General features: G+C 38.4%; 1 protein-coding gene across 3 annotated transcripts in view; it reads left to right on the top strand.

The window, feature by feature from the left end:
* LOC135214462 (protein-cysteine N-palmitoyltransferase HHAT-like) overlaps nucleotides 1-27,417 on the top strand; it is a 134,530-nt gene that overhangs the window by 66,971 nt on the left and 40,142 nt on the right. For all 3 annotated transcript variants that reach the window (XM_064248801.1, XM_064248798.1, XM_064248799.1), the window contains exons 3-5: nucleotides 15,129-15,298; nucleotides 20,788-20,982; nucleotides 21,186-21,407. In XM_064248801.1, the coding sequence (XP_064104871.1) occupies nucleotides 15,129-15,298; nucleotides 20,788-20,982; nucleotides 21,186-21,407 (587 nt within the window). The remainder of the gene's footprint in view (nucleotides 1-15,128; nucleotides 15,299-20,787; nucleotides 20,983-21,185; nucleotides 21,408-27,417) is intronic.

Raw genomic sequence — 27,417 nt, 5'->3', positions numbered from 1 at the left:
ATCAGCCTTAATCAAAGCAAGAAGTCATTTTTCCTTTTATCTCGTTTAATCTGGGATTTTTTTTCCAGATTCCATGAGTCACGTGCCGTCTCTCTGCCGCAAGTGTGCATTAACCCAAGTGAATGAAAATCAGCTTGAATTGAATGAGATTATAAGCCCCAACGTGGGGGCCAATATCATTTAACTTTTCTCCAGGCCAGCACGGGCCTTTTGTAAATAAATAGTTAAAGTAAACGAGCTGAGTTTTCTGGCGACCTTCCCTCTAAAGAAAGAAATTAATAACTATCAGTTTACGGTAAGTTCAAGCAATTCCCTCTTGAAATCCCTCAATTATTTCCGTTTACGTATCTAGCTTCTCTCAAGGCCCTATATACGTAACATTGTCGACCTCGCCGAGGATCGAATCCGGGCTTGCTTAAAAAAGCTTGTAAATCGCGTTATCCGTTGTAAAACGTAAACTGTAAATTATTTTACAAAGCTTAAATCAAGCACACTTGCAGGGAAAGAAGACACACTGACTCACGGTAAGGTATTCCATTCATTAATATGATTATTTATAACCTATGTTAGCTTAAGGTACGTTTAAGTATTTTTATTGTAGAAGTGTTTAAAAGAGCGTAGGTAGAAATCTTATTATTGTAACGGCGAACGCGCCAGAGCTTTATTTTAGCGGCGAGCAAACAATTTGCCCCGCGAATTCTCTGTTACTTTGTGCTGTCCTCGTCGGACGAGACAGAGCACGTGTGTAGAAGAGATGCCAGAAAGAACCAGATCAAAACTAGGAAGTGCTTTGCCAGGGTTTATTGCTGTGTTTGAAAGCCTAGCTAGTTAGGAGTGTTTTACTAATAGTTACGGCAAAAGAAGTGTACAATTCTTTTGTCTGTGATATGTTAGGGTATCCATTTTTAACTTAGTTTTCATTCCAAGTGTTGGTAACCGCTTACCTCTCGGCTAATTCAGCTTCGCGCTCTCTCGCGCCTGCGCGGTCTCAACCAGCCTTCGTCTCATTCACAGCGGCAGCCATGTTTGTTTTCTCTTTCAACATTATCTAAACAATTTAAGCAAAGTAACGTAAGTCACGAAGTTTTAACGTAAATAATATCAATGTCTGTACTAGTATCTATCGTTCTGCCAGAGAAATTAACGTAATTCGCCTTGAATAAGAAAGTAGAATTTTGTGTTGTAAATTGCCTTCGCATTTACAGAGAATCAGCTGTTTTGAACGACATGCTGCGCGCTAGCAGCGCTACCTAGCTCCTTCACGTGTTTCACCTCGCATCGCTCACTCGCGCGCTGAGCGAAAATTTCATTTCACTTCGCATTTAACGTAGCCTCATTCACAATTGTTTGCTAACATCGTTTTAAATCCTTACCGTCATTTCACTGATTCACAGGGACCTAGTAATCTTACATAAAGTTAACGTAAATCTCAAGTAGAGTAAATCACAAGAATTGTTAACGTAAAACGCGTCTTTGTAAAATTCATATTGAAACGCAAATCATTTCATAAGCGCAAGCCGCTAACATTAACGTAAAAATCGTTCACCACGAGCGCGTTATCATTTTTCATAAAACTTTATCAAAAGCAATTCTTTCAGTAAACGTTAACGTAAGTAAATCATTTAACGCAAGTTGCGTCATATTAAACTAACATTAGTAGTTCAATTCAAATATAAGGGAGTTCATTCATATATCATTTTTCACCCTCTCCGAGAGAGAGAGAGAGAGAGAGAGAGAGAAAACCAGAACACAGTATTCACGAAGCCAAGAGTACTACATCTTACCATTAATTATAGCATGCCGAATTAACCTTATTTTAGTCTCTTGTGTCTTTCATTTACACAGCGTGATACGTACGCGCATGTGTCCATTGCAGTTTGCAAACATTTATTTATTTCATTTACCGAGTACTTCAGCGAGGGACTGAGCATTTTCAATTATCATTACCTGTCGTTGCCCGAGTGGTCTTGTTCATTTTTTATCACAAAAGACTTGCGTATACCGCAAGCACAATTCGCACAGTGTGCCACGCAAATTCATTACTTCCAGACAGGGAAGTCGTTACCAGTTTAGGACTGGCCACCACCAGTGCACGTCAGGTCTTATCATTTTACAGTGCCACTAATTCTTGACACTGTTCATCGACTGGCTGCTGAAGTACTCCCACCTTTTACTTTCTCTCCTCCACCATTACACTCTGCCATGAGCAGTGCCCTTTCACTTCGGTATACTTAAGTATACTGCATCTAGTGTCGTCCGACGGGACATACCAGCACGATACCAGTGCTCCAAGGAACGCCTCCATAAATGCCATTGCACCTGTACAGGCCGTACAGGTAGCCATTAAACCTGCGTGTCCGTCCTTACGGAACGCCCAAGTAACTAGTGTGTCCATGTCAAGGGTCATGGATCTTCGGAAAACACTCAACAAAGGGAACGCCTCCCAAAGCGCCGCAATACCAGCCCTAAGTGCTGACAAACCTGCGTGTCCGTCCTTACGGAACGCCCAATTCATTAATGTCCGTGTACGAGGATCAGTGATCCTTCGGACTAACCCAAGGAACGCCTCCTCATAAGTGCCGCGCACCTGTACAGACGTACAGGTAGCCCTATACCTGCGTGTCCGTCCTACGGAACGCTCATTCATTATAGAGTATCCACCATTTTGGATCACTGAACCAAGGAACGCCTCCTCATAAGTGCCGTGCACCTGTATTGGACCTACAGGTAACCCATTCCAGCGTCTCCCAACTTAGGAACGCCCTTAAGTGTGACGTACGCCGTACACTCCATCGATTTTTTCACCTCAGCAGAAGGTGCCATTCACAAAGTGCCACCGAGCACCCAGTCTTTTCACTTTTTCATTACCACATTGCAGAACCCATTTCCAAGTGAGTGCCACTTTCCACAGTAGGCACTCCTATTCCATTCAGTACCCTTTCCTGGCCATTATTTTCATTTTCTTCCGAGCCTCTACTGTAGCCTAAGGGAAATGTCTTCCCCTGCTTCCCGTGACTTCTTTGCCAGAGAGCTAGAGAAGCTCGGAGCCCTCATAACTCTGGGCAAGGAGGCTGGTTACACTGGACCAGCACTTGACCAGTGGATAAAGACGCAGCAGGCTGCCGCACGCCTGCAAGAAAAGAAAGTAAGAGAAAACCAGAGACAAGCCAGAGAAGCAGAAAGGAAGGCAAGGGAAGAGGAGCGAAAGCATGAGCTCGCTCTCAAGGAGAAGGAACTCGACATCAAGCGGGAGAAGGCCCGTAAGGAGAGTATCCTAGCTCAAGCCACTCTGCCAGCTTCCAGCCTGACACCCCCTGTCTCTCTTAGTCCCGCCGTCTCTGGTCAGCCTGACATCCTTTCTATTTGTGAGCCTGGTCCTGATCCAGTGCCGGAGATAGAAATTCCTGCCGCATCCTGCCAGCCTTTTACCTTTTTACCGCCTACCTCCTCCCTTTTGGAAGAGGTAAGCCCACCAGTTAACCCCGAAATGCTTCGAGGGTGATTCAACGGAGGTTCCCTTAACCTCCCCACGTCACATCACTGCCAGAGAGGACTCTTCACCTGTGCCAGAGCACACTGCCAGCCTTGGTGACTCCGCAGATTCGCAACCTGTGGGGCCATCTCGGCCTTATCATCCAGTGCCACGGAAGAGGTTCTGGAACACGTTCTGCCGAGACTGTGGCCGCAAAGGTCACATGTCTGCCAACTATGGAGGGTGCGCAAACCACCATATTCCTGCCATCGCAATGGCCATTACTAATCCTTCTTCTCTAGGACCCCTAGCTAAGGGCCCTATAACCGTCGCACCCCTCCAAAGTCATTATCAGCCAAGCCACGTCAGAGCCTACGACGACTCTGGCGCTCAAGTCTCCCTGATACGGGAAGACAGAATTCCCCGAGGGGCTAACATTGATAGACGTCGATTGATCACCATTGAAGGTATCAATCACATTAAACTGATCCTTCCGACCGTCCAATTGAGGGTCACCAGACCTCACTTCTCCAAAGAATGTACTCTTGCAGTTGCAAGCTACATCCCAGGAGGTTATGACATCCTCCTAGGGCAAGACATGAAGTCTCCCTCACAATTCAAAAAGCCTAGGGGTCCTAACCCCATGTCAATTCACTCCAAAGCAAGGAGTCACCGAAATTCTACTTCCTCTAGGAAGTACATCCACCAACAGTCTCCACCGTTACCAAGGAGGGAGATTGACCATTCACAGTTCCGTTGCAAAACCTGTAACGTAATAGGGCACTCTACTAATTGGCCTAGGTGCCCTAGCAAACTACCAGCAGCGGACACTGTCCATTTTCCACAAGGCCTAGCCTTCAACAAGAGACAGGAGCCTCTGTCTCCCATTTCCAAGGGCACGCTGAGAGGTATTGCACCTCCGGTACCCGTCACAGGTCCAGTCGACCTCAACTCTCTGCCAGTGCCACTTGGCAGCACTGAGCAGTGCCAAGCTCCGTCCAGCCTGGACGTAGAGCCACCACAGAACTTGACTTCTGCGCCTGGCCCCGAGCTAGTGCCGGCGCCTAACCTACCCAAGGATCCTCCTACAGGAGATCCTCCAACAGGCATGGAGCTTACCGCGGCCCATGGCCAATCACTAGTTCCTCCTTCTTCATCCTTACCTCTGTCGCCCGAGGATGAACCTCCGGCAGACCTTACCTTTGTACCTCCTCTGGAAAACCAGGAACTGCCCGACCAGGAGTCAGCCTGGAGTTTTCCCCTCACGACGGTTGTCGCAGCAGCCGGAGTGAGGGCCTCCCCTGCAGTAGGTTCCACCTCTACGACGGTTGCTGCAGAGACCGAAGTAGGGTGTTCTCCTGAAATCCTTCAGGCTACCGCTGCCTCTGCTCCTGCCGGCGTTTCTGGCCTTTCCCCAGAGTCGGTGCCTCCGTCTACTCCAAGGACTGGTATAGCCAGGTCCTGGAGGAATAAGAAGAAGAAGAAGAAGGGACGTCATTAACATACTAACAAAAGAGCCACATGCTCTCCTTGACACCTGTGCCCGAGGTACAGTGTCGCATTCAATTGCAGAGTGATCCTGGCACCTACCCAGAGAAGGTAGCCAGCCCGATCCCTGCCAGTAGCACTAACCCTCTAACCCCTAGCCATTGTAATACTAACCCTCATTTAAATATAATTACCTCATTGCATTTCCCTCCTGGTCAACTAACAACTCATCATCCCCACGCATCATTACCTCTCATTATGTATTCTAACAATTCCGTCGCTGAACTACTGCTGTGCGTACCACACTCTGGAATGATTGCGTCTTCATTTAACTGTGTATTGAGTAGGTTAGGCTAATGATTTAGTACCAGGGCATTAGGTTAGTAGCAAGTAGAATTTTCAAGTAACCTTATCTAGGGGTAGAGTAGACTGTCGTCACAGACAACCCGTAGTTATTACTTAGGCTAGATTACATCACTACATTAAGTTAGTACACTTAGCATCTTTGCCTATAAGTTAGGTAGGCCATTGTAGTCAGCCGTATCGCTGCTCAAAAAACTTCAAGTTAGAGTAGGAGAACTGGGTTGTCGAGGCGATCAACTTATTTAAGCCAAGACCTTCACGCCCGAAAGGGAGTGAATGCCTTCTTAACAGGGGGAGCTGCTACGTCTATAGAACGCCTCGCCTTCCCAGCAGAGTTTTAGTTATATTTAATTATAAAAGTAGCAGCCATGCCGTCTCCTGAAGCTACTGTTGTTGGGAGAGTGGGTATGTCGTAGGAATGATATTTCCGGTCTGACGGAAGCTTAGGGTAAGAGAGGCAGGTCACAAGAGTTGCTAGGCTTCGAGATGGATTTTAGGGACTTCTACAATAAGACCTATTTTCCTTCCCAATTTGCTGGCGTTGTGTTTACCACCTTTCAGGCAATGCTCGAGGCGGTTTTTGGAAGCCCCGTGATTCGAAAACGAGCAGTATCGCTCTCAGTCGGCTGCGAGACGTGATCTCGGACAGAGGTCAAATTGCCAGCCTCCCAAAATTAGGCCTACCCACGACGTACTGGTGGACACGAACCCCAGACCTGAACAGAGGTCAGGCCGCATTCTTCTACAAGGATACACAGAATATTGCATAAAGGTACGTCTGAAAGTGTAAACTTCAACCCAGCACCTTTTACTACCATACGACTCTTGCTAAATTCATTTTCAATTCTCATTTTTACCCTTCTACATCAGAAGCCCTTTGTCCTCATCGGGCCCAACGTGCTCCCCTTTGTGACTTGTTAAAGACCAAGTTTTCGTGCATACCTCAGTGAACCATTCGAGTTTACCTTCCCCAATGTTAGAGAATTAATCAGCCTTAATCAAAGCAAGAAGTCATTTTTCCTTTTATCTCGTTTAATCTGGGATTCTTTTCCAGATTCCATGAGTCACGTGCCGTCTCTCTGCCGCAAGTGTGCATTAACCCAAGTGAATGAAAATCAGCTTGAATTGAATGAGATTATAAGCCCCAACGTGGGGGCCAATATCATTTAACTTTTCTCCAGGCCAGCACGGGCCTTTTTGTAAATAAATAGTTTTTAAAGTAACGAGCTGAGTTTTCTGGCGACCTTCCTCTAAAGAAAAAGAACAAATCAATAACTATCAGTTTACGGTAAGTTCAAGCAATTCCCTCTTGAAATCCCTCAATTATTTCCGTTTACGTATCTAGCTTCTCTCAAGGCCCTATATACGTAACAATATATCTATCTAGAATATAGATATATATAGATAGATATATATATATAGATATATATAGATAAAATATATATATAATAGATATAGATATATATATATATATATATATATATATATATATATATATATATATATATATATATATATATATATCTATATCTAATATATAGATATATATATATAGATAGATATATATATATATATATATATATATATATATATATATATATATATATATATATATATATACGTATATATATATATAGAGAGAGAGAGAGAGAGAGACCTTACCTTACAGACCTTACAGTTCGTTCGGGTTGCCCCAGGTCCCTCAGTGTGAGGCGCCTCTAATGTCTACCAGAGAGTTGCTAGTACATCTTCCGGTATATTTTGCATCTTCCAATCTTGGATGGTCTGAGATGCAGTTTAGATATTTGTCGAGCTTATTCTTAAACACATCTACGCTCACTCCTGATATATTCCTCAGATGAGCTGGCAACGCATTGAATAGACGCTGCTTATCGTGACTGGTGCGTAGTGGATTAATGTCCTGTGTGCTTTCCTATTTTTCCTTCGGTATAGTTATTTTAGGGGCACGATTAATCTACCTCTGCTTGCTCTTTCTGATATTTTTAGTTCCATGATATTTTCTGTTATTCCTTCTATCTGTTTCCATGCCTGAATTATCATGTAGCGTTCTCTTCTCCTTTCTAGACTATATAATTTTAAGGATTGTAGTCTTTCCCAGTAGTCTAGGTCCTTAACTTCTTCTATTCTAGCTGTAAAGGACCTTTGTACACTCTCTATTTGTGCAATATCCTTTTGATAGTGTGGGTACCATATCATATTGCAATATTCAAGTGGACTACGAACATATGTTTTATAAAGCATAATCATGTGTTCAGCTTTTCTTGTTTTGAAGTGCCGTAACAACATTCCCCTTTTTGCTTTACATTTTGCCAACAGAATGGCTATTTGATCATTGCATAACATGTTCCTATTCATCATCACACCAAGGTCTTTAACTGCTTCCTTATTTGTGATTGTCTCATTATTAGGTCCCCTATATGCATATAGCTTTCCTTCTCTGTCTCCATAATTTATTGATTCAAATTTATCAGAGTTAAATACCATCCTATTTACCTCTGCCCAATCATATACTTTGTTAAGGTCTCTTTGTAGAGCGTTCCTATCTCATCACAAGTAATTTCTCTACTTATTCTTGTGTCATCAGCGAAACTACTCACTACCGAATCCTTAACATTACTGTCTATGTCTTCAATCATAATAACAAACAATATTGCAGCTAGCACCGTACCTTGTGGCACACCGGATATTACCTTGGTTTCATCCGATTTCTCATCGTTTGCAATAACTATCTGTTTTCTGTTGTGTAAAAATTCTTTTAACCATCTTCCTACTTTATCTACGATATTGTGTTTTCTAATTTTCTTTGCTAATATATTATGGTCTACTTTGTCAAAAGCTTTGCAAAGTCTAGATAAACCACATCTTGTTTCATTTCCGCTTTTCATATTTTTGAATATGTTCTCACGGTGGACTAACAGTTGGGTTTGTGTACTTTTTCCGGGTACGAAACCGTGTTGTCCTATATTAAACAAATTATTTTTTATTAAATGTTTCATAATATTTTTCTTCATTACCCTTTCATACACTTTCATAATATGTGATGTTAGACTCACAGGCCTATAATTACTTGCCTCTAGTCTTGATCCACTTTTGAAAGTAGGGGTGATATATGCTAATTTGTGCTCATCATAAATCTTGCCTGTATCTACACTTTGTCTTAATAATATTGCAAGTGGCTTTGCGATATAATGAACTACTTTCTTTAACAAAATAGCAGGGACTCCATCCGGCCCTGCAGCGGCTCCATTTTTAATTTCATTAATTGCCTGCACAATATCAGCTTCATTAATTTCTATGTCAGCTAAATATTCACTGTTTTCTTCCCTTACTTCTATATCATTATCTTCATTATCTATTCTAGGGGTGAATTCTCTCTTATATCGTTCTGCCAGTATGTTGCAAATTTCCTTTTTTTCATTCGTTAATCTCCCTTCAATTCTATTCTTCTTTTATTCATCTTCTTCGCATATGAGTATAATAGTTTGGGGTTTTGCTTGATATTTAATAGGGTTTTTTCTTCCAAGTCCCGTTTTTCATTTTCTTTTGATTGTATAATCTTTTGTTCTGCATTTTCTATCTTACTTTTTAGTTCTATAACTTTCCATGCATTTTTTTCTTTTGCAAGACCTTTTTTCCACTTTCTGATTTTCTGGAACAAGATCCTTCTGTCTCTTGGTATGCATGAATGATGTTTACTTTTCTTCTTCGGTATATATTTTTCCACTATTTTCTCCAATATTTTATATAATATCTCCGTATTTACCCTTATGTCGTCACTTACGAAAATGTTATCCCAATCTTTGTTTAATTCTTCATTAATTTCTGACCATTTTATTTTATTTATTTTACTGTAGAAGTTGTATTTCCCATATCCTTCCCACTTTTTCATTTCTTGCTTATCTCTATTTTCACTTGCTCTGGAATGAACTGTTAATTCTATGACATTATGGTCTGAAATACTCGCATTATAAACTATTATTTCTTTAACATAATTCATCTCGTTCACAAATACTAGGTCTAAAGTATTTTCCTTTCTTGTTGGCAGGTGATTTATTTGTTGAATGTTGTATTCTAGTAGCATATCTAATAGCTTTTCAAATTGCCTCTTATCTTCTGCACTACTATTACTCTCTTTTTTATATGTATAAGTACAACCACAATCTCCTATTCGTTCTTTCCATTCTACTAAAGGAAAGTTGAAGTCACCAGATAGGAGAATAGTCCAGTCCTTGTGATTTCTACATATATCATCCAATTTTTCAATTATTAAGTCAAACTCTTTAGTATTAGGAGGTCTATATATTACTATGTTCATCAATTTTTCAGATTCAAATTCTACCGCTATTAGTTCACATTCTGAGTTACTATATTTCTCATATATTTTTCCTTGTTTTTTGTCTTTCCCATATATTGCGGTTCCCCCTTGATTCCTATTTTTTCTATCTGATCTATAAGTTTGGAACCCTTTTATTTGATCATCATTCCCAGTCTCTTGGGAATACCAGGTTTCACTTATATTCATTATATCTATTTTCTTTTCATTTTGGGTTAGTTCTTCTAAGTACTCTATTTTTCTTTTTGAGTTACTCGTAACTAAACCCTGCGCATTCATCACTATGATGGTTTGCGTGTTTTCTCCTTCATTTAATAATGGTAGAAATAAGGATTTTCCCATGTCTCTTTCCTGTTCTGGTATGTTGTTCTTTTTTTCATTTCCAGAAATTCTGACATTAAAAAATCCAACTTTTCCATAATATTTGATCTTCCTTCATCATAATTATTCATTTTGTGTCTGAATCTGCAATTTTTCTCCGTTTCTGCAATATCCTCTTGCATAATAAATACAGTTATTATCTCTTGAGTAGAATTTCGGAGCTGATGCTTTGAAATTTTTTGCTGACACCTCTGCTATCTCATTGGTGGTTTGCTTTTCTCTTTTACCTGATATTCTTGATTTCTCTCTTTATTTGTTTCTTTCTTATTTTGGATTTTATTACTTGGTTGGTTATTTATTTGATTATGATTCATGGCTACAGGGTGCATATATTTGCATTTTTTGTCGAACTTACATCCTTTTCCTTCTTTTAGGTTTTTACATATTTTTGGATGCAGATCTCTGCAATCATCCCCATATCCATCTAAGTATGCACATTTACCATATATTTCATAGTTTTGACCATATCTTAGGATGTTTGTAGTAACATCTTTCTCCAATCTGCAATTCCCTCTTTTCAAAAGGTTGCAGATTTTGTCTTTCTTGTCTATTTTTCCTCTTTCCCGTCATTGTGTAGATCTGGGTAGAGCCTCTTCGGGATTTGCTTTTCTGTTGTCATATCGTAATTTATTTCTTCGTAGGTATGCTGCTTTATTGCCTCATATGTAGTATCAATGAGTATCTCTGCATCCATACTTTTATCTTGTTCTTTGTTTTCCTTATTTTTTTCTGTCATTTCATTTTGTTTACTTCTCTTCCGTTTTCCTCTTCTTCTTTTTCTTCTTCTTCTTCCTCTTCCTCTTCTTCTTCATCCTCAACTATTTGTACATTCAATCTTGATTTAATAACATTGTCTATCCATGATAGACAAAATGTTGAACAAAAAAATTCTTGTATCTTTTCTCAAATCTTGTATTACCTCAGCACACTGTGGATGGGTCGGAATGTTGCATGCAGCACATTTTCTGATTAGGTTTTGTGGATTGACTATGCTATACCAAACCTTACACAGTTTGCATGCTTTTGGCATTCTTTTTCCTAATGCATCAATTAGGATATTCACAAGATTCACCTTATTCATTTTCTTTGTCGGAATATGTTGGTTTATGTATATTTTCTTTATGAGTCTCTTGACCACTTGGATTTTATTTGGAACTTCTTCAATTATTTTCAAGATGTTTTCATTAGATTTGTTCCAGTTTGAAGGATTATATCCTTCTAATATATCTATGAATGCTTTGTATCTTTTTGGTTAGGACTGTTGCTGATTTCATAGATGAGAAATGCCAGTTCCCTTCCTGCTACCTCATCGTATTGCAAATCTGCTAAACACGCCAAATTACGCCACCTCTTCCCGCAGTTGGAACTTACTGCCATCTTGTTCTGATTTATAGTATTACACTTGATAAACTAACTTAGAAGACGCTTTATCCTACTATTTTCACACTAATCTTATCACCGATAGTTCACGAACACTTCTAGATATTTCTCAAATTCTAGTCGTATGTTAAACTTGTGATATCTGTTGATTAATCTGACTTCACGCGGGTACGTCTCACCAAGCAAGATGGCTACTACGAGAGAGAGAGAGAGAAGAGAGAGAGGAGAGAGAGAGAGAGAGAGAGAGAGAGAGACGAGAGAGAGAGAGAGATATAGTATATATATATGTATAGTAGATATATATGTATAGAGGATATATATATGTATATTAGTATATATATACATATATATATATACTATATTATAGTATATAGATTATATATATAATATATAGTAAGATAGATATATATATTATATATATATATATATATACATAGATGATATAGATTTATATAAAATATATATATGTATAATATATATAGTATTACATACTAGTATATATAATATAGTCTATATAATATATAGTGGTATATATTATATATATATATAGATAGAGTATCTATATATAAATATTATATATATAAAATAGTATATATAGTATATAGATAGATATATAGATATATAGGATATATATACTATAGTATAGATATTATATATATATATATATTATATATTAGTAATAATAGATATAATAGTATATATATATATATTAGTATATATATATAGATATATAATATATATATATACTATATATATATATAGTCAATAAATAATATAGTATATATATATATTATATATATATATAGTATATATATATATATATAGTATTAGATATATATATATATTATATATATATATAGACATATAGTATATATAGAGATAAATAGTATATATAATACGATATATATATATAGATATAGCCATATATATATATATACATAGTATATATTATATATATATATATAGATATATATAGTAATATTATAGTATAATACTAGAATAGTAATATTAATATTATAGATATATATATTAGATAATATATGATATATATATATTATATATATATATCTATATATATAGTCCATATATATATATAGTATATTAGTATATATTATATAATATATATATATAGAGAGCGAGAAAGGAGAGAGAGAGAGATACATACAGGAGAGAGAGAGACGACACCACATATACTATACACTTACACATATACATATACATATACACACACATATACATATACACTTACACATACACATATACATATACACACACATATACATATACACTTACACATACACATACACATATATAGATAATAATCCTAAGTGCCCCCCCATTGAAAGATTTTTAGATCTGCCACTGCATCTGTCTGATTTTTTGAGCATTTGAAGGAAGTTACCTCTCTTGTTTCTTCTCTAGTACACCCAAGAAGTTTTTTCAAGATTAGAACTGGGCCTTTGTTTACAGGAGCAAAAAAAGTGTCTTGTCTTTCCTCCCTCTAGTGTCTAGACAGTTCTAGACAGTTCTAGCTGTCTCTTAGACAATAGATGAAGGTCAAGAGGGAGACTATCCAGACAGTTCTTTCACCCAGGCGTGATTAGCAGTAATGAGATTCAACCAAAACCAAGGGTTTAAGTTGCAAAACACAATGTTAAAGAAGCCCAGAGAGAAGTTGATAACATGCAAGAATAGTGAGGCTCAAATGCTGATTGATTTTTTTAAAAGGATTGTACTGTTGTGCCAGGTGAGACATGTTACCTTGCAAGAGTAGTGAGGCTGAAATGCTAATTGATTGTGTTAAAAGGATTGTACTGTTGTACCAGGTGAGACATTTTTAACACTAGATGAAGAGCTATGAGCTGGTTTGATAGCAAGGCTTAGAAAGATGACAGAGAGATAGTCAAAAGAATATTAACATGAAACTAGAAAATTAATAAGTGAAAAATAAAATGTTAGCTCATGTAACTTCAAAAACTGGGTGAAGAAACTACTTAAAAGGATATGCAAATGCAAAATTATGTATGTCTTGAGGGAATGACTATAGAGAGAGAAGTATGTGGTGAAGTCAAGGTGTGCATATTTCCGTTGAAGAATAGAGACCCTTCAAGCACCAAGATAATTCTGGGAGGGAACAACATAATAGGATAATAATTATGATAATTATTAAAGTCAATAATAGTTATTTTAGCATAATGCCAGAGAAGTCAGCATCAGAAGCAGTCTTTATTATAGACAACTACTGAAAAAATAAATTATTTGAGAAGGCATGTGACACAGTACCTAAACAAATAGTCAGAAGGACATTACAAAGGCTGAGGGTAGCAGAATGTTCATTAAGCTAGCGATATTCTACTACCATAACAGGTCTAGAGTCATATTATAGTATATCTTGTCACTAACACAATTCAGATGCTATGAGTAACTGTAAAACAAAATTGAATATTGGACAACCACAAATTGTAAGTTGGAAATAGTTCATACTGTATTTAGAATCTCACCAAATTGGCCCCCCCAAAAAAAAAAAAAAAAAAAAAAAATTACAAACATCACCATGTATATAATATGCTGATGACTTGTTACTTTTAGCGGAATTTAAGGAAGAGCCCATAGAAATGTTTTTTAAAATGGAAGAGCAACATAGAAGGGAAAGGGCTGAAAATCAACACATGCAAAACTAGGCTTTTGATGAAAGGCAACGAAGCAATGGCAAACTTCAGTCAGGAGTGTGGCCATGAGGCTTTTGTTGGAAAGGTGAAGTGTAGGGTAAACTTAGTGGTTTGTACCAAATTAAATAGATGGTGACACACAAAACCCATTCTTATGTGAAATATGCATTGAGTAAGAGATTTTGTATTCCAGAATTGTATTCAAAGAGCAAATTGGAAGAGAATCAAGTAGAGAATCATGGTGTGGTTCAAGGGCAAGTCTTGGAATAGAACACTCTTGTCACCATTGGCACACTGGACTTTAAAGCAAGAATTAAGAGGGCTTTTAGAAAAGAGTAGTGGCATCATAGATGAAATGGAATGAGATAGCTAGACTGCTAGTGATTTCAAAAATCCCCTTAGTAAAGGGTACAAACCTATGGTGCATGTATAAGTCCTGTGCTACTGTGATAGAGGAAGCATATCTAGATGCTGACAAAGAAATTTTGAGATTTTGAAAAGCTGTGACTAACATGTATTCTGGATCATAAATCAGCGTACAATGAGATGATTAGAAGGACTATTACAAATGAAGTGGCAGCGAGATGAGGTGTCCAGCAGTTGGACTGAGATATCAGAGATGAAAATGATTTGGACATGTTAAGATAGAGAGAACAGTTAGCCAGCCAGAAAAGCAGTAGATAAACTAAATGAAGACCTGTAGGAAGGCCTAGGAAATGGGGGACAGATGAAAAGCTAAACTAATAAGAGGTTAACAGAAAGAGCAGAGGACAGGGGAGAATTAATTTCACATACAATATGTATAGCTAAATACTGGAATATTGATAAGTACACTTGCTGAATATAAGAAAATTTTTATTGATGCTATGATGAATTTTCCAGAAATGTTATATTTTGGTGATACATATATTATGGCATGCTTCATGTATAGAAGAGGTTATTATACTATTTCATTACAGTGAAATGATGTGTAATTTCAGAATTTTATTCGTATTTAAAAAAAAAATTTTTTTTTTACTAGGATGGGGCCAGTATTTAGATCTCACTACTCATGATAGCAGCTGGTTTGGAAAACGTCAAGATATGACTGACACTGAGTGGTATGTCTGGCCACCCATATTGCTCAGGTGTGGCCCATGGGCCTTGCTCCATGTTGTCTTAGCTCAGTTCATCAGAAAATATTACCCACAGGTAAGGTCATTCATGTAAATTCTGATACGTAATACTGCCTTGACATTACAGTAAAAAAGTTTGTTCTTACACGTACACAAACCGTTGGTCTTTACATAAGGAATACAGGCAGTCCCCAGTTATTGGCAGTCGGTTTTATGGTGCTTGTCTAGCGCAATAAAATCAGCGATTTATGGCACCATAACAGGCCAAGTTCTGGTTATTGGTGCCATAAGGTGCCTTATGGCGCCATAATATTATACCTAACAGGAGTGCCATAATGGTGCTTATGGCGCCGATAATTGACTATTGCCACCATAAATCGCCGAGTTTCAGTTAATGGCGGTTTTCGCTTATTGGCACCCCTCAGGAACGGAACCCCCACAGATAACTGGGGACTGCCTGTGTGCTTCAGTGCAGCTGGAAACAGCTGTTTAACTTTTAAACAAGGTGGTTAGGTAGTTAACTACTGTCCGACTGGTGGGAATCCCTCCTGCCCTGATGCTAAGCATTCACTTTGCTTTTGGTCACTTTGTTTTTTCCCAGTGGGATCTTTTCTGTTTGTGTTCGAAATATTATCCTGATTATGTTTGTGAGATTATTGCAGTGAAAACCTTCGAACCATCGAAGCCCAAGTAGAATAGCGGTGCACAATGTTTATGCCCTATTACTGCTTCTAAACCTTGTACCTACTACTGCTCCTCAGTTGATGTTGACCTTCATGTCCTCTGCAAATAGTGCAGAGGACATGACTGTAACCAGAACTCTGTGTTATCAGTGTCTTCTGCCAGTGCAGTGAATGAGGTTTTCTCAGAGGGAGAAATATAAGGAGAAGGCCTCCAAGGTTTCGTCTTGGGGTAATACTACGCCACTGACAATGGCGTTCGTTTCCAACGCTTCTTCCTCTTTCATTCCTCCTCAAAGCTTCCCTGCCTTGCTGTCACTCCTACAAGACTGATCTCCCCTTAGTCTTCTCTGCTTACTTCAAGTGGAAGTTGGCGTTGGGGGACGGGTAATCACGACAACCTCTGCTCAGTGGTCTTCGTTCGCTTAGGGGGAGGTATCCCCTTTTATGCAGGAGGACTGCCACCACTAACCCTACTTTTTTCTCTTCAGGAGAGAATGAGGAACTCTGGGGACATGGCTCTCCCTAGGGCTTTTGGGTGTTTCTTGTATGCAGAGCCTTCTGAGTCACCTGAGATCTTTTCATACCCCTGTGATGCTCCCAGTGACTCATGCAACGGTAACTACCACCACTGCGTTATGTTACAATGACTGCTTTTGCTAAGACAACAATCAGTGTAACAATGCATGCCCCCTCCTCTGACTACCCTGGCTGTCATTATGCATGGGCTTACTGTATGGTAACCCTTCCTTCTGCTGTGCCTGCTGCTCACCCCTTCATTTGGGGCCAGGCTCTCCTGAAGATGTCTCAGAAGTTGAAGGAGAAGAGTCTCAAGGTGTTGTCTTCATTGTCGTCTTCTTGGTCTGGTGCTGTCGCCACACCTTCCGAAGCTCCCCACTGGAAGAAGAAGAAAAAGAAGGTTCCCATCCCCCGAAGAAGTCCTGTCATGGAGCTTCCAAAGGGCTACCTCCCTCCATGGGGGAGGCAGAGGGATCTTCATTGACTCTCCCCGGTGTCTGGACTCATGAGCTCAAGTTCACGAATAGCCCCAACCTGCATAATCAAAACCAGTTCTGGGAAGTTACCTCCCAGGACCTCCCAGGACTGATGATGTGCCTACCTCTTCCAACGTCTCTTTGGACACGTGGGTAGAGAAAGCTACCGTTGATGGTTTTGTACATGATTCAGGAGCTTCAAGGACTTGGAACTCCAAGCAGGACTGAGTCACCCTTGGTACTCAACCTCCTGGGCTTATAATGGGAGGCGTGAGTCGCATAGGAAGAACCCCAATTGGGATGTCACACCCCATGTAGTCCCAACACAAAGGCTTACATTCTGGGTTCTGCCAAATTTCTCCCTTCTGCAGGGAGACTAGATTAGGAGAACCATGCCAGGGAAGGACCCGAGGACTCGGACTTCCGAAGATACAGAGAATATTTTGCAGAGTTCGTTGTGATTGTATATAACAGTTTTTAAAGTTTAGTCAATATTATTTTATTTTGATTGTATGCATTGGTGAAATGTGGGTGTTATCGAAATGTATTATAAGGAACACTTGTTTGATTTTATAAGATGGTTTAATTTTATAAGATGTTTTATAACAAAGCATTCTTTGTTTTGAAGTGAAGCCATTTGTGTTATGATGTCATAGTACGCAAGATGGACACATCTGGAGAAGTTGCTGATTTCTGGTGTGGGTTTGAAACAAGCACCTTCACATCAATATCTTGGTGCTCAAGGCAGCCTTTCAGGCATTTTAAGAGTTTCAGGATTGAATTATGGGACACTTGGTGGTGTTGATGAGCCTAGTGTCTCTTTCGCTACACTTATTGACAGTGCAGGTGCACGAGTGGGTGGTAGCACACTTGGTAGAGCTGTCAGCCAAATACATTCCAGGCAAGAGGAATGTAATGCCAGACAAGCTAATGGATGTTAATGGAGTTACATTTCTCACATAATGAGATGCAGGTAAAGTGCATGTCTCAAGCAAAATGTTAAGCTTTGATACTTCAGATGATGCGTTAGGTTAGTTGGTATCCGTTGAGAAATAAGAAACCATTACTGCATGCGTGGGGCATGCAGTAATGGTTTCTTATTGAGGAATCCTGAATATCAGGATCAGATTATGTTGAAGCAGGTTCATTTTTTATCAAAATTTTGTAAGAGTTGTAAAGCTTGGATGATTGTACAAGTGAGATGGCTGTACACTGTCCTAGAAAGGATTGTATTCTGTAATTATGTCTGTAAGAATTTGGGCAGACTGAAACAGTTTGCTAAATTTTTGCAAAGTCCACTTTTCTAGTTCTGTTTCTTATGCTTATTTTTCTTCATCTCTGTCTTCCTTAATTAGAGGAGGAACTTAACATATTCTCTAAGGCTGGCAAATTTCCAGCATCATTACTTTTGTCTTTGGTGTCTAATTCATCATACTTGATGCGAAAGAAAAAACAAGGCAGTATCATGAGTGAGCTTTGTTACACTTGCTTACACCTGATGCTTGCATATGACTAATCTTACATGCTTAAGGTAAAAATAAAACAGACATTTGATTGGAAGAAGGACCAGAGCTGAATCAAGTGTCTGGGATAGTGGCCAGACTCAAAATTTAAAGTTTCTTACTAGAAATGCCAGGATTTTTAAAGTTAGTTTTTAAATCTATTGGTCTTTGTCTGTGACGATTTCCTGTATAATAAGGGATAGTTCTCACATTGGGGGTTAGTAAGTGACTACCACATGACAGGTACGTATATAAATAAGGAGAGGCAAATGGCCAGTGTTGTAGAGATGAATCACATGGGCTGTTGGCCAAAATGGCAGTCATGTAAAAATTAAATTGTGTTTAACTTTAATATTTATCTTTGCTGTTGTAGACATACAGTGTCCCCCCCCCCCCCCCCCCCCCCCCCCCCCCCCCCCCCCCAATTTTGCGTGGTTCACATTTCCATGGTCCACTTTGTCATATATTTTTGTGGAGCTCATTATTCACTTTTCCACGTGGAACTTTCACTAATTAACAGACTTTCTTTTATTGACCATATCTCTAAAATTATTATTAATTTGCTTTATCTTTGTAGAGCAACACTATTTTTTCACTAATTACTGTATTTTTTCATATTGTGTATATGACTAAATACTGATTTTTATGATAAAAATAATTTACAGCATACTTATAATGTAGCTATGTATCTATTAAGCTCATTTCTGGTTGTGCACCCCCTCCCCCCCCCTCTCTCTCTCTCTCTCTCTCTCTGTGATAAAGCATATTGTATAATATTTAAAATATTCACTAATTATTTTCATTTTATTTTCCAGTAAAAGTAGCCTGGAACTTAAAATGAAAATAATTAGCAAATATTTTGAATATTGTACAACATGCTTTATTATAAAAAAAAACTTTACAGTAATATCTTTCCAAATACATCTTTGGAAGAAGGGGATGCTGAACCGTCCAAATGAGGATGCAAAAAACCCTCCCAAGAAGGACAAGCAGATCCTCTACGATGCTCCCTCTTCTTGTAGGATGCTTTGTACTACAACACAGGCCAGGAACAACATTCCAGGCAAGGATTGGTAATGGTACAAAAATTAGATCTGCACCTACTACATATAGTAGGGGGATCTGTAATGGTAGCAGCCAAAAACCTGTGGTTGTAGTTTTTTATTGAACATATAGGCAATTTACACTGCATCCCATCCAAGGATTGTTGGCTGTAATTTTGTCATAAGATTTCTGTAATACCTGCTTTGCTTACTTTTTTCTTAGTCTCTTGTTGATGATTTGATCATATTTTTTGACCGGTTACTCAAGGGAGCATCAAAAGTCATGCATAACTTTGCTCCTCAAAGCCTCCTATACGTTATTGTCAGTTTATTTACTTTAATTCATCCATACAGAAAATGTTATTGCATCTGCATTGGTGAGTGACTTGCATTCCATTATCTCAAGTGTTGGGGTGTCTACTGTCAGGTAGCAGTACATGGCCCTAATTTTACCATTATATCGTGGTTTAAGTTAAGGATGTTGGGGTGAGTTCATGTTGGTAGGCAAAAATAGAGCCATGACAGTTTCATCTTCATATGATATATATTCTCCCACAAGTCTCTCTCACTTTTCTTAAGGGAGAGAGGTCCTTTGACAGGTACACCTTGGAGTAATCATACAACCCAGCTTTACCATATGCATAATAGTAGCAATGTGAGTGTCTATCTATTCCCTGTATCATTTAACATGATACTTACTTGTTTATTATCCTTTTTACTTCTATCAACAGTTTCACCGTTGTCAGAAACCTGGCAGTGGGATTTTCATCAGCAATACAGATTCTAATGTTATTTCAGAATCCATAGAGCCTACCTTCTCTTGCTGCAAATGTTTTTTCAATTACTGAATTCAGATGTTGGTTTAGCAAGGTCTGAATATAGGCTTAGTGTTCTCTCATCTCACTGTGATTCACTAGAGCTAATTTTCTATTTGTCTTGTCTTCCAAACTCATTTAAAGCTTACAGACAACCCCAGGATACACATTTTACAGAACCAGAAGCCTGTCAAATTATGAAGTTATATTTCTTTAAATCTTTTTCACCTAAAAGAAATTTAATGTACTCTGGTTTCTAGTGTTGTAATTGTCATTTGTTACTATTGTAGGAAAATCTCAATTTTGAAAATTAATACATTGAGATATGCACATTGAAAAAGGTACACAGTATTTTGAAAAATATAAATGAAACATGGATATGTTTATAATTTTCCTATGAACCTTTCAACTCCTCACACTTCTTGTATTAAAGAGGCTAGAAATGGACAGCCCAAAGGTTTTGTGATGTTAATATGTTGTATTGACTAAATGTTGGGCACAAGTTGATAAATAATTTCTGTTCTTTTCAGCATTTGTGCAGTTTCTACATTGTCTTCAGTGTGGGCGTAGCATATCCATTAATCGGTTTTGTGGGGACCTTGCTCTGCTTCATTGTCCCTTCAATCATGTTCATCGTATTATTGACGAGACTAAAACTAATAATATGGTTGACGTGGTGTCTCATACTTGTACTTTTTAACACACAATTCTTCATAGCTTATTTGGTAAGTATTAAATCATTTTACCAAATTGATAAGAGTGCATTAGATTTATTTTGAGAAGGAGCAGTAATTGCTATGTTATTTAGAAATGAAACTCACCATCAGGAGTTTAAAAGTAATGATATTTGAAGTTATGTAATGAAGGTTCATTTACATATTTGTTCAATCAAAATAAAAGAACTCTTAGGTTTTTATCTCTTTCTCAGGAAACTTGGGTGGAGGGCATACCTGATGGAGATTATATGGTGTCCGTAGTTGTTGCTTGGATCATCTTGAGAAGTTTAAGTTTTAGTCTTGAAGTGTGTGATACAGACCCTGATGGCCAGCTTAGTGCATTACCCTTGCTTGCTACTCTGCTTGGGTACTGTCTCTATTTACCATGTCTCTTGACAGGACCTTACATGCCGTTCACGGATTTTCAAGCCGGGGTGAGTAATTCTTATAAACTATTGATTGTCAGTGGTTTGAAATAATAATAATAATAATAATAAATAATTATAATAATAATGATAATAATATAATACAGTGGAACTTCTACTTACGAAAGTCCCTACGTACAAAAAATTCAGGTTACGAAAGCAAAGACGAAGATTTTTTTGCTTCTGTATACAAAAATAATTCAGGTTGCGAAAGGGTAAAGTCCGAGATTCGCCCGGGCCACGAGAACAATTTTAAAACTGGCGCACCGCGAACTCGGTAGACTCCCCACCATCCTCCCACTCTCCCATGGTTCCTGATGCTAGTCACTGCCATAAGATCCTGCTCTCCTATTGGTCAGCATCTGTCCCATCATGCCTCTATGTAGAGGCGTTCCATGGCCATTTTTTGCGGCAGCATTATCGTAAACTCCTGGAATTCGTTCGTTTACATATATTTCGTTTGTTAACATAAATTTGTGTTAGTGATTTTGCTTTCGTTGTACTGTAAGTTACTGTATCGTGTTGTGTGTGAACTTAATGACTTACGTTATTAGCCATGGGTCCAAAGAATGTTGCTGAAGTTCACGGAAAGAAGAGGATGTTTTCTATGGAGACGAAGATGGAGATAATCAAGAAGTAAGAAGTGTTAATGTTTTCTGCCATTTGTTAATGTGTTTCGTAAAGTTTAGTGTTAATGTTTTCTGGCATTTTTTAATGTTTCATAAAGTTAAGTGCTCATGTTTTCTGTCGTTTGTCCTCCCCCTCTGTCGCCACTTTCAGACATCGCCTCTCTCGAAAGGTAAGGTTCCACATTTTACTACATACGTATGTACATGTACGTACAGTATTTCTTGTATCCTGTACACTAATACACTTTATTTACAGGTACAGTAACGGTTAGGTTAACTACTGAATGGTCCAAATTGATGTATTTCATTGTTTATTGGTCAATTTAGCTTACTTATAAAATTTACTGTTGTGTTTTTGTAGGGCTTGGAACGAATTAGGCAATTTACATGTAAAACTTAGTTCTAGATACGAAAAAATCAGGTTGCGAAGGCCGCTTTGGAACGGATTAATTTCACAACCTGAGGCACTACTGTAATAATAATAATAATATTTTGGAAGAAGACCCTCTCTTAAACAAAATCTGTTGAATAAAATGGCAGAATTCAGCTAATTATCTTAATATATATACTATCTTTTCTATTTTTCTTATTACTCTTTTCTGGCTCAGTGATACTTCGCAATAATTGGACAATATTTATATTTGGATAATGCTGAAAGTGGTATTTTATTTAGAACAAGCTTTATTAATCAAAGACTGGTATTATCAGTATACTGGTATTATCAGAATACTGGTATTATCAGAATATTGGTATATGGAAAGGCATTCCTCAGGTCCAGATCAAGCAGGGGTTGTCATCAGTGTTGGTATCATTCCATAAGAGAGGTCAATGTCAGGCCGGGGTCATCTCTGGTATTACGCTGGTATTAATGCTGATGTAGCTCTGGCTTATCACGACGTTTCAACCTTCTTGTAGGTCATCTTCATGGCTGGTCAGCAGTAGAAGTGAAGAGCTGTTGTCTGCATGCCGATATTTATAGTGTCTCGAATCCTAGAGCTGCGTTCTTATTGGTCGAGCTGGTCTGGGGGGAAGTCTGGGATCTCTTGTCGATGGTTGCAGGGATTCAGCCGTCCAAGCGCTCGAGTAGTGTATCCGGGAATTAATGTCTGGAGTCCTACCTGCAGCAGGAGTCCTATTATCCCGCTGGTGCTCCTGGAAGATCAGCAGCGAACGACCACCCAACAATGCCAAATATCCAGGAGCCCCAGTGGGATGATAGGACTCCTGCCGCAGGTAGGACTTCAGACATTCATTTCTGGATACACTACTCAAGCGCTCGAATGGCTGAATCCCTGCAACCATTGGCCGGCTCGACCAATAAGAACGCAGCTCTAGGATTCGAGCCACTATAAATATCAGCATGCTGACACCATCTCTTCACTTCTTTTGCTGACCAGCCATGAAGATGACCTACGAGAAGGTTGAAACGTAGCGATAAGCCAGAGCTACACCAGCATTAATACCAGCTGAATACCAGAGACGACCCCGGCCTGACATTGACCTCTCTTATGTAATGATACCAACACTGACGACGACCCCTGCTTGATCTGGACCCGTATACTGATAATACCAGTCTTTGATTAATAAAGCTTGTTCTAAATAAAATACCACTTTCAGCATTATCCCCAATATGAATATTGGACAATTATTGCAAAGTATCACTGAGCCAGAAGAGCGAGTAATAAGGAAAATAGAAAAGATAATATATAAGATTAATTCACTGAATTCTGGCATTTTATTCAGCAGAATAATAATAATAATTATTATTATTTTCAGCTCAAGGCCATATTCAAGGAATATACAAAGAATAGACAGTAACATACAGTCTAGATACATAAGATAACATGATAAAAAAAGAAAACCAAAGCTTAATCGGCATTATCCATATTTGCTGAGGTAGTATAAAAGAAGGTAGTCAAAATAATGGTCATGCCCGTACTAAGATTGAGAATAGTTAAAAATAGATTGTAAAAACTATGTTGATTATAATCACAGTAATAATGAAAAAAAGGAATATACCAAGTAATGACAATAATCATAGCAATGCAATAATAGTGACAGATTCTGCAGATGACATTTTGCAAAATCAGAGATTAAGTCATTTAGGGAACAAAAGCCACATTTTCCCATCCCCACAATTTAGAACTTCTTGCCTCACTACTTAGGATGCTTTGTATGAGCGAATTGCTGCTGTTTCGAAGTCGGGTGATCGGACTGGACATTGTTTGCCTTACAATGATTTTTTAATTGCCCAGGTGGTTTTCTGTGAACATCTGTGTGGCGGAGTGGTAGCGAGGAGTGTTTGTGAGGCATCTCAAAATGTTGTCATGAACAACAGTGATACGTCTCATAGTCTCCCTGGTGTAGTTCATCCACAGGGAACACCCATAGATGCTGTAGCAATAAGAGCCGCAGCAGTTTCAAGTCTCGGTGACAGAAGGCAAACCTCCTTGTAGTCATGTTGCCAGTTGCACATAGTTTACAATGCCTCTGTTCTATGTATGCTGTATGTTTTAGGTTGTCCGTGGTAATGTGACCCAAATATGGAAATTCGTGTACGAACTCCAGCCGATGATTTGCGAGGAAAAATTTGTGGTTTTACAATTTGCTTCAGCGATCTTTGGAGCAGCAATATGCACTGGGTCTTGGTTTCGTTGTATAGGATATCAAATTCCTTTGCATGTTGGCAGCAAGTGTCGATGAGTCGTTGGAGACCTTGCACTTATGGGGAAATCAGAACCATATTGGGTGGATGGGACTGGTTAGCCAGGAGGTCTGGGCAGTCACTCGCCAGGAGCGGTTGGCTAGCGCTTGCGGTGGAAGTGACCCTGGTTGGGGTGTCAGTAAGTTCCCGGGGAGGGGGAGCTGTTGGTCCCGGATTAGGTTATATCTTGAAACTAATATATTAGGACCAAAATTCTCGCCTTTAAGAACATCAAGGTGTTGAAATAGGCAGTTAATCCTGTAAGCCACTTTGTTTACTTCTGCATTGGGAGTTTGTGAGAGATGAGTGGGTCAAAACCTATGAGAAACTTGACTCTCTCCACTATGGCGTTTAGCGTCACCGATGAGCGCAGATTGTGAATTACTACGTGACATCTCTTCTCAGGTTTCGGGCGATGTGAAACTCGAATGTTGGGCTCTGGTCCAGCAGCCGAACGAGAGGTTCTTCTCTTCTTTCTGCTTGTTTGTATCTGCCAGCTGCTAGACCCCTCATGATCACACATCTACATCCACGATGGGGGGGTTGGGGGGAGAGAGAGGGTGGGGAGAATCACGAGGGCTGGTGATCGTCACTGGAGATCTATCTTCCATCAGAGGCACTTGGGAGGTAGAAGAAGTTGGGAGACCAACAGTCCCCTCACAATAGTCTATAGGTGATGGGGGCACTCCTGTGTTGCTGGGTGACGAGGAAAAACTGGATGCAGTAAAAGGTACCAGATTTCCATTAAATGAAGCTTTTTAATTAGCAGGAAATTTATAAAATAGGATTCTGTATCTTATAAAGTATGGGACAGGAAAATATACAATATAATTTGTTTTGAAGTTTGATATAAAACAATAGGAAAACAGATTAGTGTTATGGTTTGCGAAATAGTAGTATACACTAACTACAATCTTTTGCACATTTTCTGTGAAAAAAAGGGTAATTTGGAAAATATTTACTTTAAATGCTGGCATATAAGGCAACCTTTTAACCTTAAAGACCTCCTCCAAAATGGGGGCCAGCTTATACGTAGAGTATAAAAAGCAAACCTTAAATCCTGCCAAGATTTTTAATGATAGGCTAACCCCTGTAGTGTCAATAGTTGTGTCAATAGTTAACTACCATCACAGCTATCGACAGTGTAAACAAGACATGTAATAATGATAAAAACCATAGGTAATTCAAGTGAATCACAAGTGACACAGCTACTGATACTGTAAACAAAACAACTGTAATTACAGTAATTACCATGTATAATTACCATAATTAGACATTAGGATGAGCAAGCTGCACTTTACTACAAGTGTACGATCTTTATTCCTAATTCTAAAAACCAAAAAGCTTTATAAACCTGAATATATTCTGGAGAAAATTATTATTTGCAAAAGTTAAACGCATTACAGAATATAAACATTGTCATATGGCAGCGGGGGGGCAAAAGCACCATCTGAAATTGGCAAAAATACATATGTACTTCATTAAATTTATAAATAAAGTAGCAGTAGTGGCTATTTTTAAACAGCATTGATAATTTACAAAAGAAACTTATCTCTGAATGAAATTCCATTCGGCAACTAAAGACATTAATATCAGTAGTGGTCAGCTGATTATTTTGATAATGTAAGCAAAACCAGAATGCAAATGGCCAATCACTCTGTTTATATTATAATACTATATGGTAATAATACATGCAGTATGATTATTAGATACAGTAGAACAGCAGTTTTATTAAGATTATCATTATTTGCAATATACAAAGAGAGTGAGAGAGACTGTTGCCTCAGTTAGGTTGTTATGATGACTGATATCCATTAACAAAAGTCGAATAATAGTTGTGTATTGAGAATAATGATCATTTTAATAAAACTGTTGTTTTACTGTATATTATCATATCTTATGTATTATTACTACATTATCATATGATATCCAATGTAGCATGAAGGAACACTTGCTTGAGAATATCACCAAATCCATGTAAGAAAGTGAGTGAAAACCAGGAATTTGAACAAGTACTTTTGTAGTTTATTCTACATTTTCAAGTTCACAGTGAATACAAGAGAAGTTGACAAAACTTTATTTACAAAAATAGAAGGGAGGGCTAGGGTTACAGTCTGTTAATCTGGGCGGCATGTTCTTTAAGAGTGACAATGAAAGAGGATCAAGGTATAATTGGAGATGGAGATTTATATTCCTTGTTGACATGGCTTCAATAAAAATGGACTCCAACAGATTCCTTTTGCGGTGATCTTTGACCATGCAAATTATTGAGGAATTATCCCATTTAATAGCATGGCCTGTCTTAAGCCAGTGATCCACAATGCCGTTATATGTTAAATCTCATGATATGACATATTTGTTATGAGAACATCTCACTTTTAGTCCTTTCGAATTTTGACCAATACAGTGGACCCCCCGTATTCGCGTTCTCCGGATTCGCGGACTCACACATTCGCGGATTTCTCTCGGGAACGTTTCCCTGCATTATTCGCGGAAAATTCGCGCATTCGCGGTATTTTTCTATGAGAAGTATCCACAAATTCCTGGTTTTTGTGATCAATTTCATCATAAAATGCACTTTTTGTGATAAAACTATTTAAAAAACCAAGTATGAAAATTTGTAGTGGTTTTTCTTAAGTTTTAACTAACGAAATAGGCTGTTTTTAGCGCTTTTATAGGGGTTCCA

This window comes from Macrobrachium nipponense, chromosome 45, assembly GCF_015104395.2.
Source record: "Macrobrachium nipponense isolate FS-2020 chromosome 45, ASM1510439v2, whole genome shotgun sequence".
NCBI classification, from domain to species: Eukaryota; Metazoa; Arthropoda; class Malacostraca; order Decapoda; family Palaemonidae; genus Macrobrachium; species Macrobrachium nipponense.
Note: the sequence above shows the minus strand (reverse complement) of the source record. Positions and strands in the feature narration are given on the sequence as shown.